Source organism: Mauremys mutica, chromosome 1, assembly GCF_020497125.1.
Source record: "Mauremys mutica isolate MM-2020 ecotype Southern chromosome 1, ASM2049712v1, whole genome shotgun sequence".
Classification (NCBI taxonomy): Eukaryota; Metazoa; Chordata; order Testudines; family Geoemydidae; genus Mauremys; species Mauremys mutica.
Window position 1 is genome coordinate 221264397 of NC_059072.1, and position 13904 is coordinate 221278300.

Consider the following 13904-nt stretch of genomic DNA (forward strand, 5'->3'; position numbering starts at 1 on the left):
GGGGGGTGGAGGGGTTGGATAGAGGGCAAGGGAGTTCGGGGGAGGGTCTTTGGTGCGGAGGGGTGGATAGGGGTCAGGGCAGTCAGAGGGTGGGGAACAGGGGTGTTGAATGGGGGCAGGGGCCCAGGGGGGCAGTCAGGAAGGAGGGGGGGTTGGATGGGGCAGCCGGGACAGGGGTTCCAGGGGCGGTCAGGGGACGTGGGGGCTGGATGGCTAGGGGTCCCCAGGGGGCCATCAGGGAGTGAGAAGCGGGGTGGGGGGGTTGGATGGGGGCGGGCGGGGCCATACCTGGCTGTTTGGGGAGGAGACGATATGTCTATACATAAAGTGAGTATTGTACCCTTCACAGTGAATGCCTATTCACAGTATAAGCAAAATACTAATCAAGTCAAGAGACTGAAGTCTCCAAGGGAGATTTTCTATAAGAAAAAGCAAGCAGCAGGGGGTACCCTGTTGACAAGTGAAGACAATGGATCTTTGGAATTATATGTGGGAGTGCAGAAGTATATCCAGGTATCCTACACAAAGGGGAGCTGGTTTGTCTTATGACCAGAGGATCACAGCCAGTCTGGTTGTTTAATGCTGGGAGAGAGACTTTGGATGAGTTAACCTTTAGGAGACAGGAGAATGTCTTGTTAAGTTTAGGCTCTAGAGAAAGAGTATTATGATTTTATTTTACATATAATCCTTTGTTTCTATTAATTCTGCTTGCTTCTTTCCTAATCTCTATTCTGTGTTAAATAAAAACTGTGATATGGTTATAGTGAAAACAAGCATAAGTGCTGTAAATTGAGTGGAGAGAGGATTCTGAGGTGTACTGTTTCTTTGGGAATAGAGGATCCGACAATTCTGTGAGCATGCCGTGGAACTGGACCTGGATACTCCAAGGAGGTGTTCGGGAACCTCAGGGGCCGGAGTGCACCTAATGCTTGTCTCCAAAGGGACAGCAGAGCCTGCGTGGGCTAAGAGGAGAGTGCATATGTTTCCTGAGGCGGGTGGAGTCTGGGACCTGACCCTTGGCAGGCACAGACAAGGCTTCCTCATGTTAAGGGCAGGTGGTAGTGAGGTGCCTCACAATCTTGGGCACTCCAGGGAAGCATCACAGTACCTCATTAAGGGACCTCTTGGTGCCAACTGGCAGAGGGAACAGGAGTACCTAAGGGTTACTGGGATCCCCAAGGTCTAGTATCTTCATACTAGTTTGCCAAAGAGTGTCATGTAAGATCTCCACTGAAAGCCTGTGTCACACTGTTCATCATCATTGTGAAATGTATGTATGGAAAATATGTAAGGAGGTAGGTGTGTATATATATAGTGAAAATTATTGTTAGGGGCTATGAATTGGGTGGGGTCACCAGAAGGGAATTAAAAAGTTTCTTTCAGACAAGAGATGTTTATGCTCCTGGCTATATGTAACTGAACACTGTAGGGATCACAATGGATGCCAATTTACAGTCTGAGACGAATGCTAATGAAGAGATTTGAAGATTTTACAGAGAGGCAATTTACAAGAAAAAATAAATCAGCAGGAGGGAGTCCTGTTTATATGTGAAGACAACAGATTTCTGGACTATAACTGTAGGGACTGGGACTCACTCTGCATCCTTCACCTAGAAAGCAAAACACATTGTCAACTTACTTCTGTTTTGGTTTTTTTACATCATCGGCCAGGGTTGGCTGACAAGCACTGGAAAGACTCTGTGAGCTAAGCTTTATTAGTCAAGGGGGTGTCCAGTGAAGTAAGTCTAGATTCTAGAATGCATTTATGACTACTTTATATATATACAGTATATATATACTTCCTGTTTTACCACACACATATCTAAATGCTATGCATACTGTTTCTTTGGGAATATAAGATCTGGAAATTCTGAGAGTGTCCCACAGATCAGGGGCTAGGCGGTGCAGTGGGAGACTCGGGGGTTGGAGTGTCTACACCCTTAACCTGTTAAGAAACAGCTGGACTGGCAAAGGCCTGGAGGGCAGTGCTCGTGTTGCCTAAGGCTCGTGGAGCTGAGGAACTGACCAACAGCAGGAACATACAAGGCTTTCTCAGCAAATGGAATTGATAGTGAGGTGCCTCACAACCACAGATACCACCTGGATGCCTCACAACATATATCAACTGCAATGTAAGCTTGGCAAACACTTTAATTTAACAAAAAGTTATGAGTGAAAGAGGGTCTACACTACCAACTTGCATCAGCGCAGCTACATTGCTGTAGCTCGTCTGGTCTCCCATTGGCTTAATAACTCCACCTCTGCAAGAGGCAGTAGCTATGTCGGTGGGAGAAGCTCTCCAGCCAACAACATAACCCCCTCCCCATGCAGAGAGCACTAAGATCGATATAACTATGTCATTCGGAGGTGTATATTTTTCACACCCTTGAGCGACTGTTATATTGAAGTGAGTATGTAGCATTGACCTGGCCTGAGAAACACAAGGCAATGTTAAGCTGAACATGCCTCAAGTGGTCTGATTATTCCATACCTCTGTCCACATCCAAGTGGGTGAAAAAAGGCTATTTGATATTGCATACCTGGTTAGTTACTATGTCATTTTGCCGCACTTTGTAGTAGTTTAATACTTCAGTATAAATTGACTTTTCCTTTCCTTCCAAGATGCAGTGCCTTAACATTACCATATTGGATTGCATAATACTTTGAAAGTCATAAGTTAAGTTGTTTCGTAGTCCACTATTTAATTGATACTTGCTGAAGTCCTGAAGGCAAGTCTTTCACTACAGAATAATTGTCAAGGCAGATCAAACTTTATGCTTAATCAATAAGCCATTTTAATAACAGAAAATTAAACGTTGCTCATCAATTTCTTTAAATTTCCAATGGCAAGAGACAGAGAAGGAGCAAATACAGAAATAATTACTGTCTCATGAAAAAAATTTACTAACAAAACACCTTTCAGACCAGTTTGTCTTGACTGAATACTGTTTTCCTAACGTTCCCCATAATTTCCAGAAGCGAGTGATCAGTTTTCTACAGGTTAGGACAAAGATCAATATTCCCAAACTCAACTTAGTTTTTTTATACAGAAAGTCTAAGCAAGAGAAAAGATTGAACTACTTACCTCATATTTTACTTTTCCACCCGCCTTGGCCTTTTTCAAGAGTTCGAGAGCTTCTTGGTGTCCTTTTTTAGATTTTTTCTCACGCCGAGAACGTGACAGTGCAAAACTTCCAGAGTCTGATGTAGCTGAAATCAATATTAAAAACATCAGAGGTACAATTCAACTATGCATTGTTCTTGTTTTCAGACATTTAATCCACAGTAACTGTTTAATATTAGTTTTAGAGAAACAATGGTTCCACTGTTGATTACTCCTTAAAGACGGGCACTGCGTCCAATGGGCAGGGGAAGACTGAGCTTGCCCAAACAGCCCTGCATGGCCCTGCCCACACACCAGCCACAGGCCCTCCCCCATCTTGCTACTAGCTGACCCCAGCCCAAGTAGGTTGCTCCTCTTCCAGGAAGGGAAGCCAGCTGGGGCTGGGGCTAGGGTGGCTGGGGGCTGTCTAGTGCTGGGGGGGCCCCCGGCACTGGGGCTGTGCTGCCCAGCACTCCAGTGCTGGGGGGGGGGGCACATGCCGCCTGCCACTCTGAAGGGGGCGGGGAGGGCTGTGCGCCGCCTGGCACCATGAAGGGCCCTGGGCAGCAGGCCGCCACTTCCTGCAGCTCCCATTGGCTTGGAACAGAGAACTGTGGCCACTGGGAGCCGCGGGCAGCCATGCCTGTGCACGGTCAATGTAAACCAGGGATTGGCATCCTTTGGCACGCGGTCTGCCAGGGTAAGCTCCCTGGCGGGCTGGGCCGATTTGTTTACCTGCCGCATCCGTAGATTCGGCCGACCGCAGCTCCCACTGGCCGCGGTTTGCCACTCCAGGCCAATGGGGGCTGCGGGAAGCAGCGCGGGCTGAGGGATGTGCTGGCCACCGCTTCCCGCCACCCCCATTGGCTTGGATAAGCGAACCGGAGCCAGTGGGAGCCGCAATTGGCTGAACCTGCGGACGCAGCAGATAAACAAACTGGCCTGGCCCGCCAGGGTGCTTACTCTTGCGGACCACGAACCTGAGGATCTGGACGGCATATGGGCATACCAGACCCTAGGCTGACCACCATTTTAAGGAGTTGAACACCTCTGTTGAGACCCTTACGTGATCCTTCATGTGTTTCAAGGAGTGGTCCTGTACCTTTATGATGAAGCCCTGAAGGCACCTGATGCATGATTGCACCCAGGGAGTGATCACTATGCACAATACGAGGAGGCCTAGTAGTTGAAGTACCAATGCTATAGCAGGCCTCCTGCAGCTCCTAAACAACACGAAGACGTCCTGAATCTTCTTGAACCTTTCTAGTGATGGATAGATCCTTGCTATCAAGGTATCTATGTCCACTCCTAAGTGTGGTTTTTTTTTTTGACATTGATAAAGCCGGGTGCTTATAGGATACTCAGCGTCAGCGATGTGGCTCTGTGTGCTGTTTCCAGGGATGGTGTTCTGATCAAGTGTCATCCAAGAAGGGGCACAGGTGGATAGCCTGACTCAGATTGCAAGGTATCATTACTGCCAACATCTTTGTAAACACCCTGGGAGCAGAGGACAAGCTGAACGAGAGCATCCAGTATTGATGTTACTTCCTGCCATAAGCAAACCTTAGGAACCTGTGATGGCAAGGTCTGACAGGATTGTGGAGGTATGTGTAGTGAGGCAGGGTGGCCTCCCTCCAGACTGGAGAGCGAGGGACCACTACACTCCCTGGTGGGCAGAGCCGAACTCACCCCGCTTGCCTTGTCAGAAGCGCCAAGATGGGACAGGAAGTATAAAGGGAGGGCTCTGCAGCTCAGGGGAGCAGCAGCCAGGAAAGGAGATGGACAACTCTATTCTGCTGCGGCACCCAGCGAATGAATCTGCACTCTGCAGCACCATGCCCCAAGAGGAGACAGACCCAGAAAGAGAGTCACCACGACCATCATCTGCCATGTACCCAGAGGAGCCAGAGAACTGTGGATTCCAGAAATACCACACCCTGGGGAGGTAGGAAGTAGTCCAGGGGCAGCCAACAACTGTCTGGCTATGTTGCTGACTGTTTCTAGGTCAGCGTGTTGCCAGCGTGTTGCGGCTGGATCCCCGCTCACCAGTGGCGGATCACTCCAACACTGCTGGCGCCCTGGGCTGGGATATGGTGGAGTCGGGTGGGTCTGCGTCCCCCAGCCCCTGCCACGCCACACCTGAGGTGGCAGACTCCCCATCATGGAGACCTATGTACATCTACTGTCCGTAAAGCTAGGACACTAGACTCGGTTGGTGCCCCCCCTTCTGAACCCCTAGATTGTGTGGGTGCTCATCCCTACCTGAGCCCTGACCTGAGTGTTTGCTATCTGAATTAGCTAGGAGGCTTAGCCTACAGCCTGTGCTCCCTCTAAGGTACGCGCCTGTGCAGCTGCACAAGAGCCGCGCACCAGCCGCGCACCCCGGTGAGTGTGGAGAATATGTAGGGAGGGTGGGTGAGGGCAGTGGGGTGAGGTGGAAGGCAGTGATGGGGATTTGAGGGCGCTCGGGGCATGCAGGAAAAGCACTGCTCTCCCTCAGTCCCAGCCCTGGCAGGGGCTACGGCACAGACAGGCACTTCTCTCCCTCGGCCCCAGCCCCTTTTTTTAATAGGGAGATCTTGTGTTACAGCAATTAAATGTTTCTGTTCTTTGTTCTGCGATGCCCCTGTTAACACGAGATTTATGAGGCTAAACAGTACTGGTATTTTATCTGCCAGAAATATATACCTTATTCAGTCTGATCCACATCCTAAACCAAGATTTATACAAGACCGTGAAATCCCCACCTTTAGCCAAAGAAAAATACCTTCAAGGAACCACAGAATTTTCATTTCATTTGGGTGAGGAATCTCAGTTTAGGTTCAGCTGTGCACTGCCAGCCACCAGATTAAATTCTGAGCAAAGGGAACTGCAACCTGAAATATGGGTTGCACATTATAGGATTTCATTGTTTCCTGCCCTTAAGGAAAGCCTGTTACGTGCATAAGACTTCAGTCTATGCATTTGCAACAGTGATAAGGAAGTCGTTCTAATATGATCCAATTGAAGAGCCAAATCCTCAGCTGTGTAAATCGAAGTAGTTCCAGTGACTTCATTGCTGCTGTACACCAGCTGAGGATCTCGCCCTAAAACGTCAGATTCCAGGAAATCTTTACAGTCCCTTTTACATGTACCATTGGCCATACCTATGGTAACTTAAAAAAATTATATATATGTTTTTTGTTTGTACTGGTGGCGCACATCCACACATTACCTCGATATTGGCACTGCATATAACAGAATTCATTCCGCACATGGATGGAAAAATTAGCGGGAACATTGGCTACAACCTGCTCCCTGCTCAGCCCCACCCAAAGAGCTAGAGCCCCAGACTGTGTGTGTTCACTGGCTGCCTTAGCCAGGAGCCTTAGGCTACAGTCTGCGCCGGCTCTGGCCCTTTGGGTGGAGCAAAACTTAATAATCTAAAGTACTGCCAGGCCCAGCGGAGGGGCTATGCACTAAAAACTACTCAGTGTTCTGCCCCAACCGAGGGTGGGGACAAGTGCCCCAAGCTGTTATTGCTATTGGAGCTACAGGCGGCTTACGGCTCGACCCCGCCAGCGCGACCCAAACCCAAGGGATACCGCCCAATACAGTGAGGTAGAGTGGCCTCCCTCCCCACTGGAGGGTGAGGGACCACTACAGTATCCATCTGCCAGATTCACTGAAGTCAGAAAAATCCTCCTTGGACAGACATGACACCATAGAGGTCAGGGTCTCCATCTGAAACTGTTTTCTTCATCCACTTGTTGAATCATTTGAGGTCTAGAATGGCTCAGATTCTTCCTGTATGCTTTTGAACAATGAACAACATGGGGTACGCCTTCCCTTTGGAGTCTCTCCCTGCTCTGCTCATGAGCTCCTGGTCTATTTTTCTCCCAGTGGAGTTGCAGCTGCTCTGGTGGGCAGGGGATCTCACCTGCCTCCCCAGCTCATGGCCTGGGGACTAAACAGAGTTAGAGACCAAAGGTTGAGCACAACTCACCATCTGACAAGGCCAGGAAGGCTGTCTCATAGACAAAGTACTGTTTAGATTTTGTTCAGTGCTTTTTAGGCTGCTCAGCCATATCAAAAAGGTGTAGAGGAGTCAACAGTGAGGTTCCAGGTGGGTTCAGTCATCTGACTAAAAACCAACCCAGAGAGGAGGAAAGGGCTAGTGTGGAGACCACTGCCCCCCCTTCAAAAAAACCACACTGAAGTAGAAGATAGGAGGGTGCAACAGAACTGCCATCCACATGCTACTGCGGAGGCAGAGAATCTGGCCGCAAGTAGGTGCAGAAGAGGCATGAACAAAGCAGTGGTGCCAAAATGCTGATCCAGGGCCATAAAGCAGCTGAGTGAGGAGAGTAGCCCAGACATCAAGGATTGTTGGAGCTGCTGAGCTGCAGAATAGGTAGATTGTGGTAACAATGCACCTATAGTAGACTCAGGAAGGGAAGGGTGATAATTGTTAAGCTGCCACCCAACCTCCTTTAGGGATGCATCAACTGTCACTATCCATGATTTGGAAAGGAAGGTTATTTTAGAAATCTAACTTTCTTCTTTATGCTTTTATTTAGTCTCTCACTGACAAACAGTCCTAGAATGCATCAGGCAAGGTATTTTTCCGGTAGAGACAGGGAAGTATTAATACCATTATACAAGACACTGGTAAGACCTCATCTGGAATACTGTGTGCAATTCTAGTCTTCCATGTTTAAGAAAGATTAATTCAAACTGGAACAGGTGCAGAGATAGGCTACAAGGATGATCAGAGGAATGGAAAACCTATCTTATGACTTTCCTCCATAAGGAAAACCTACCTTATGGAGGGGAGACTCCAAGAGTTTGGCTTGTTTAGCCAGCCAAAAGAAGGCTGAGAGAAGATATGATTGCTCTCTAATCAGAGGGATAAGTAGCTGGGAGGGAGAGGAGTTATTTAAGTTAAGCACCAATGTGGACACAAGAATAAATGGATATAAACTGGACATCAAGTTTAGACTTGAAATTAGACAAATGTTTCTAACCATCAGAGGAGTGAAGCTCTGGAACAGCCTTCCAAGGGGAGCAGTGGAGGCAAAAAAACCTAACCAGTTTCAAGACCGAGCTTGATAAGTTTATGGAGGGGATGGTATGACGAGACTGCCTACAATGGCATGTAGCCCATCTGTGACTGCTATTAGCAAATATCTTCCATGGCTGGTGATCGGACACTAGATAGATGTCCCACCGACACAGCTTCCACCTCTTGTAGAGGTGGAGTAATTATGCTGACGGGAGAGTGCTCTCCTGTCAGCATGGAGCATCTTCATCAGACACGCTACAGCAATGCAGCTGCATCGGTGTAGTGCTTCTAATGCAGACCTGCCCCCATATTATGTCAGACTAACAAATTTATTCTTTTAGCCCACACGCCTGATTAAAATGTAAAGACCGGTTCTAAACCAAAATAGGTAATAAAGTAGCAGATTGTCAGTTACTGTTTGCAAAGCTCTATCACTGAGGTCCAGAACCCACACAAAGTTCAACAGAGGTCGACCCCCACTAACTGTAACGGAGCTCATGCAGACGCAGTGGTACACCTTCACAAAGCTCTTTGCAAGATCTTGCCCTGATTATATCGAGGGCCCTACCAAATTCACAGGATCTCCCACTGTTCTACCCAGCCTGAATGGCTATAAGCCAAAATGTCAGATGCTGAGTAGGATCTTTACTATGGGACCTCCCCCCACCACCACTTTTTTGGTCCACTGAACATAGCTGGACAGTTGCCTCTGAAGTATTTGTTATAATATTGATAAAAGTTTTTACAGCTTTGGAATAATTTGTCTGCCTATGAGCGGGACCAGAGGGGGAATGGCCAGAGCAGCAGCATCAAAATGCTGCTCTGCCTCTGTGAAGCTGCAGAATGAGGAGAGCAGCACAGATGTCAAAAATTGGGGGTGGGGGGCAGGGTCTATATGGGGATGTTGTATTTGGGCTCCCCTTGAGCATGTCTTGGATTTCTTTGGTGGGGGGAGGGGTAGTGCTGCAGGATCTGGATGGGGAGAAAATGCATCCCCCACAGCTGCTGGCTAGGAGCAGAGTTCTGAAGGCAGTGCAGAATTGAGGGCGGCTGTCAGCCTCCCAACCCGGATGGGAGGCTGCCAGGAAAACCAGAATGTATGGTAATCCACCCCCCAATGCCCTGCGACCCTCAAAGTCAGCGGTGGTGCTGGCTTTAAAGCTTGGCCTTTGCTCTCCAGCTCTGAAGGCAGCACCAGACGGCAGCAGCACGGACGTAAGGGTGGCAAACCCACGACCCACCCCTACAATAGCCTTGCGACCCCCACCCCCACACTTTTTTTGGGTTGGGATCCTCATGGTTACAACACCCTGAAATTTCAGCTATAAACATCAAACTATGAAACTGACTATTTTTAAAACCCTATGACCGTGAAACAGACCTTATAACCATTCAGAAGGCTGCTGCACAGATTATTTTCCTAGCCTGCTTTGACCACGTCACCACTCTTGTTGCACCCCATCCACTGGACCCTCTTTCTCTACTGCATCAAACATAAGTTATTTGTCCCCACCCTACCTATCACCTTTCCTTCACTATCAAGATGTTGACTCCTGCCTCCAATCTACCCATGGTGCCAGCCTTCATTGCCCACTTGTTAAATTTTTGATCAAGTGCTGTCATAGAATATCAGGGTTGGCAGGGACCTCAGGAGGTCATCTAGTCCAACCCCCTGCTCAAAGCAGGACCAATCCCCAGACAGATTTTTGCCCCAGATCCCTAACTGGTCCCCTCAAGGATTGAACACTCAACCCTGGATTTAGCAGGCCAATGCTCAAATCACTGAGCTATCCCTCCCCTCACCTTCTGTTTGGTCATGATGAATTTTAATTTGCATGGGTCTGAACACTACAGCTATGTATACACTTCAGGAAAGTCACTGGAGCCAGAAAAATCATGTTTTCTTCTATGCTGCTCCTCATACTTAGGAGAAGCTACCCATAAACATTTGCAAAACCAACACATTATCCTTCTTAAAACTCTCCTTTGCTGTGACATCTACCAAAATAAAAACTTGTTAATGGCTAGGTCGCTACTATGCTGAGCCCATTGCCTGTCATGCTAACCAATATTGTCACTGTCTCTTGGTACCCCCAGTCTGTCTGTATCCAGGTGTTGTCCCTTATCTGATACTAGACTGTAAACTCTTCAGAGGCAGGGATCATCTTTTTGATCCATGTTTGTACTGCACCTGGAACAATTGGGTCCTGGTCTATGATTAGGGCTCTTAAGTGCTATAATATAAATAATAGAGGTTTCTAGTTATTGTTAAGCCAAAACAGCAGTTTAAAAAAATGTTTATGTCAAATACACAGAATTAAACTTTACTTAGAGTGAAAATACCTCAGTGCATGCAAACAAACTGAATACAATTTCTCTGTATCCCAATTTTGATTTTACTAGATTTAGAGGGTGAAGACATTCAGGGCTCAAAACAGTGATATGAGAAAAGTCAGAACCTATCAAGTATAGAAAACTGTCCTAAAAACAATGACATCTTGTGGGATGGGGGGAAAGGGACAGTACACTTCTGATAGGCATGATTTTAATCTACACTAGGCTTTCATGAAACATCGGGTTTCTTTAAAATTAAAAAGGGTTAGTTCTCTCTTCCCTGTGTTTACTCCATGCACTTGACAGCAATTCAGGTACAGCCATTTACCTCTATGTATGTGCTTAAACCCAGGCCGAAAAGAAGAAAAAAAAACATCCTTAGAAAAAAAAAGTGATGCAAAACCACAAATCCAGCAGGATGACACGGGGACCAGTGTCAGCACTAGCGTCTTTTAACACGCCGGTGTGTTCATTTTTTAAGACAGACTCGATTTCAACACACTCTCCCTGTCACCCTCCAAGGAGAATCTTGGGGACACCAATGAAGTGCTCCCCCTTCCTCCCCCCCCCAAAAAAAAAACCCCGAAGCGGCCACTCCCAGGTCACCCCTCCCAGGTCACCACCCCCGCCCAGGAAATCGGAGACACGCTCCAGGGGAGCCCAAACACAACACCCCCCCCCCCCCGCCCCGGGCAGCTCCTGCAGCTCTGCCCCCGGGCTGCGCGAGCCCCGCCCGCCTCTCACCGCCGCGCCGGCTCTCGCTCTCGCTCTCCGCCATGGCCCCGAGCACGCTCGCGCCAACGCGCCCGAAAGTGGCGCGAGACAGGCGACCCAGGCGCCCCGGCCGGACGGGCAGCCAATCACAAGCCACGGCGAGTCCCGTCTTTCTGCAGCCCGCCCCTTCGCCCCGTTCCACCCTCTTGTGCGGGTCGAGGGGAGGAGCTGGAGCTGCGCGCGGGCGCACTGGGTGTTGCGAGTAATCTCTGTGTTTGCGGCTCCGGCTGTGGAGGAGAGAGGCGCGGGCGGGCGGCTGCTGCGCCCTGACTGGAAGTTACAGCCAGGCTCACCGCCAGCGGCGAGAGGGGGTTGCCATTTATGGACAGGCGCGCCTGGGGGGCGGTCGCCCCTGAGTTCCAGGGGAGTAGGGCGAGGCCTTTTGTGTCCGGGGAAGGGAATGAAAGGACACAGCTAGGGGGCTATTTCCTCCTCCTGGCTACAGGGAAATAATTTGCAATTTGTAAACTCATGCTGGAGGCTGCAGAAAAAGAGCCATTTCAGCCCACGCTAGGGGTGGCTAGGCACCAGCATGGCTATCGCTGCAGCCTGCACCTAGGCCAGTGCGGTTCATGGGCCCTGCTGGCCCATGGGTAGGGCGCCTAGGTGCTAAACGTGTGTACGTAGTAAAACTAACATTTCACAGCTTGCTCCCTCAGTGTATGGATAGAAAATGAACAGGGCCGGCTTTAGGCTGAGTCCCCCAAATCGGGCCCCGCGCCCTAAAGAAGAGCGCCTAACTTAGGCGCCTTGTTAATTTTTACTCACCCGGTGGCACTTCAGCAGCGGGTCCTTCACTCGCTCTGGGTCTTTGGCAGCGGGTCCTTCAGTGCCACGGAAGACCCGGAGCACCACCGGGTGAGTCATCCCTCCCGTGGCCCATTGAAACTATTCAAATCAGGTCCCGCACTTCCTAAAGCTGGCCCTGAAAATGAAGGCTTAATCCACAGCATTTGTCCATAGGAACAGGAAAAAGTTGAGCCATTTGAATGTGGGCCCTGATGTAAGCCGATTTAAATCAGTGGAGTTACACCAAGGATGAATTTGATCCACTACGTTAACTTCCCCTCCTATGTTTCAGAGAGCAGACATCTGATCTTTGTCCATTGCAAAGAGAAATCAGCAATCAATGAGGCTAGAACAGTGTTTATACCATCTTGGTAATCCATCGATCCGATGATGACAAATCTGTGCAGATCATCTATTGTTGGTCTCATGGTGTGCCCTCTGATGGCTATACAAGCCAATTCTAGAGGTGCATATTTTGCTGCAGATGTTGCATGGGAAGTTCGCGGTCAGTGGATTGTGTGCTGCTGGTGCTCTGTGACATCGTTTGCGTGCCTCTTGTAGATGCCGGTAGCGGTCTTCCTCAAAGGTGATGCAGGTATTCCTGACTGTTGCACGCCACTGTGTTCTGTCACTGGCGGCGTCCTCAAGGTCCCTAGGTTTGATACTGCTGTACTGCAGATTGGCTTTGATGGTGTCCTTGTAACGTTTCCGTGGACGACCTATATGCCGGATGCCCTGGGAGAGCTCACCATACAGAAGCTGGCGGAGGATTCTATTGGCATCCATGCAGCTGACATGACCGGTCCAACGTAGCTTGTCATTTCGATGCTTGTCATCTGGGCTCTCTCGAGGACCTCAAGATTGGGCACTTTGTCTTGCTAGCAGATCTTCATGATGTTGCGGAGGCAGCGCATGTGGAATGCTTTAAGCTGCTAGATGTGACGCCTATATAGTGTCCATGTTTTGCACCCGTACAAAAGAGATGAAAGAACAGCAGCTCTGTACACAAGTAGTTTTGTTGACATCCGGATGTTGTGGTGGTTTAAAACTTTGACATGCAGACAGCCTCGGTTTATACCATATACAACTCATAAATTCATCTGCAAAGGATCAAGGAAATATGAAGGCTCCAGATTACCTTAAAGTCCTCAGTCCCTTGGTTAGAATGCTCCCATCAGTATATGTTCATAGTCCAGAGGCTGGAGCAGGAATCAAAAACACTGTCTAAACACCTTCCATCCCCCGCACCCCTTCCTCTTGAGAACTCCTGACCAACGTAACAGCACAATACACATGCTAACAAACTTAAACAAAGCCTTTGTTTAAGTTTGTTAGCATGTGTATTGTGCTGTTAAACCCATATAAAGAATGTATGCCTTTCCAAGCTGTGTTCTGCTCCAGTAAGGAGCAGAGTGCAGCTCCCTCCCGCCCACTCCAGAGGGTTGGGAAGCCTTGCCTCCGCAAGTCGTTCCGGTACCCCATACCCACTAAAAATCTCTTGCCGGTACTGCGTACTGGAGCGTACACCCTATTTGCACTCCTGCCTCGAAATCAAAAGAAACTGCAGGATTCCTAATCAGCAGAAACTGTGGCTTGTGTAACTTAATCATTTCAATGGCCAAACCGAACACTGTGAGAGCAGAGGTAAGAAGGACTAACTGGAGCTAAGTCACAAAGCAGAGCAGAGTACTGGCCTTTTGCATCAATCTTGCCAGTAGTGGAAGATGCTGACTCTTGGCAGAGGGCTCATTTTGGGGAAGACATTTCCTCCTGCTGCTTAGCACCAGATTTCTAAATTGACCAAGCAGCTGGGGACAAGGCAAAGAACCTTGTCTCCTTTCTCCCTGTCCACAACTGGGG

The 13904-nt window shown here is 48.8% G+C and overlaps 1 protein-coding gene across 6 annotated transcripts in view; it reads right to left on the bottom strand.

The window, feature by feature from the left end:
- POLA1 (DNA polymerase alpha 1, catalytic subunit) overlaps positions 1-11355 on the bottom strand; it is a 350282-nt gene extending 338927 nt beyond the window's left edge. For all 6 annotated transcript variants that reach the window (XM_045006207.1, XM_045006127.1, XM_045006369.1 and 3 more), the window contains exons 1-2: positions 11226-11355; positions 3086-3210 (exon numbers count right to left, since the gene is read on the bottom strand). In XM_045006207.1, coding sequence (XP_044862142.1) covers positions 3086-3210; positions 11226-11259 — 159 coding nt within the window. In that variant the 5' untranslated portion in view covers positions 11260-11355. The remainder of the gene's footprint in view (positions 1-3085; positions 3211-11225) is intronic.
- Between the last annotated feature and the right edge of the window lie 2549 nt (positions 11356-13904).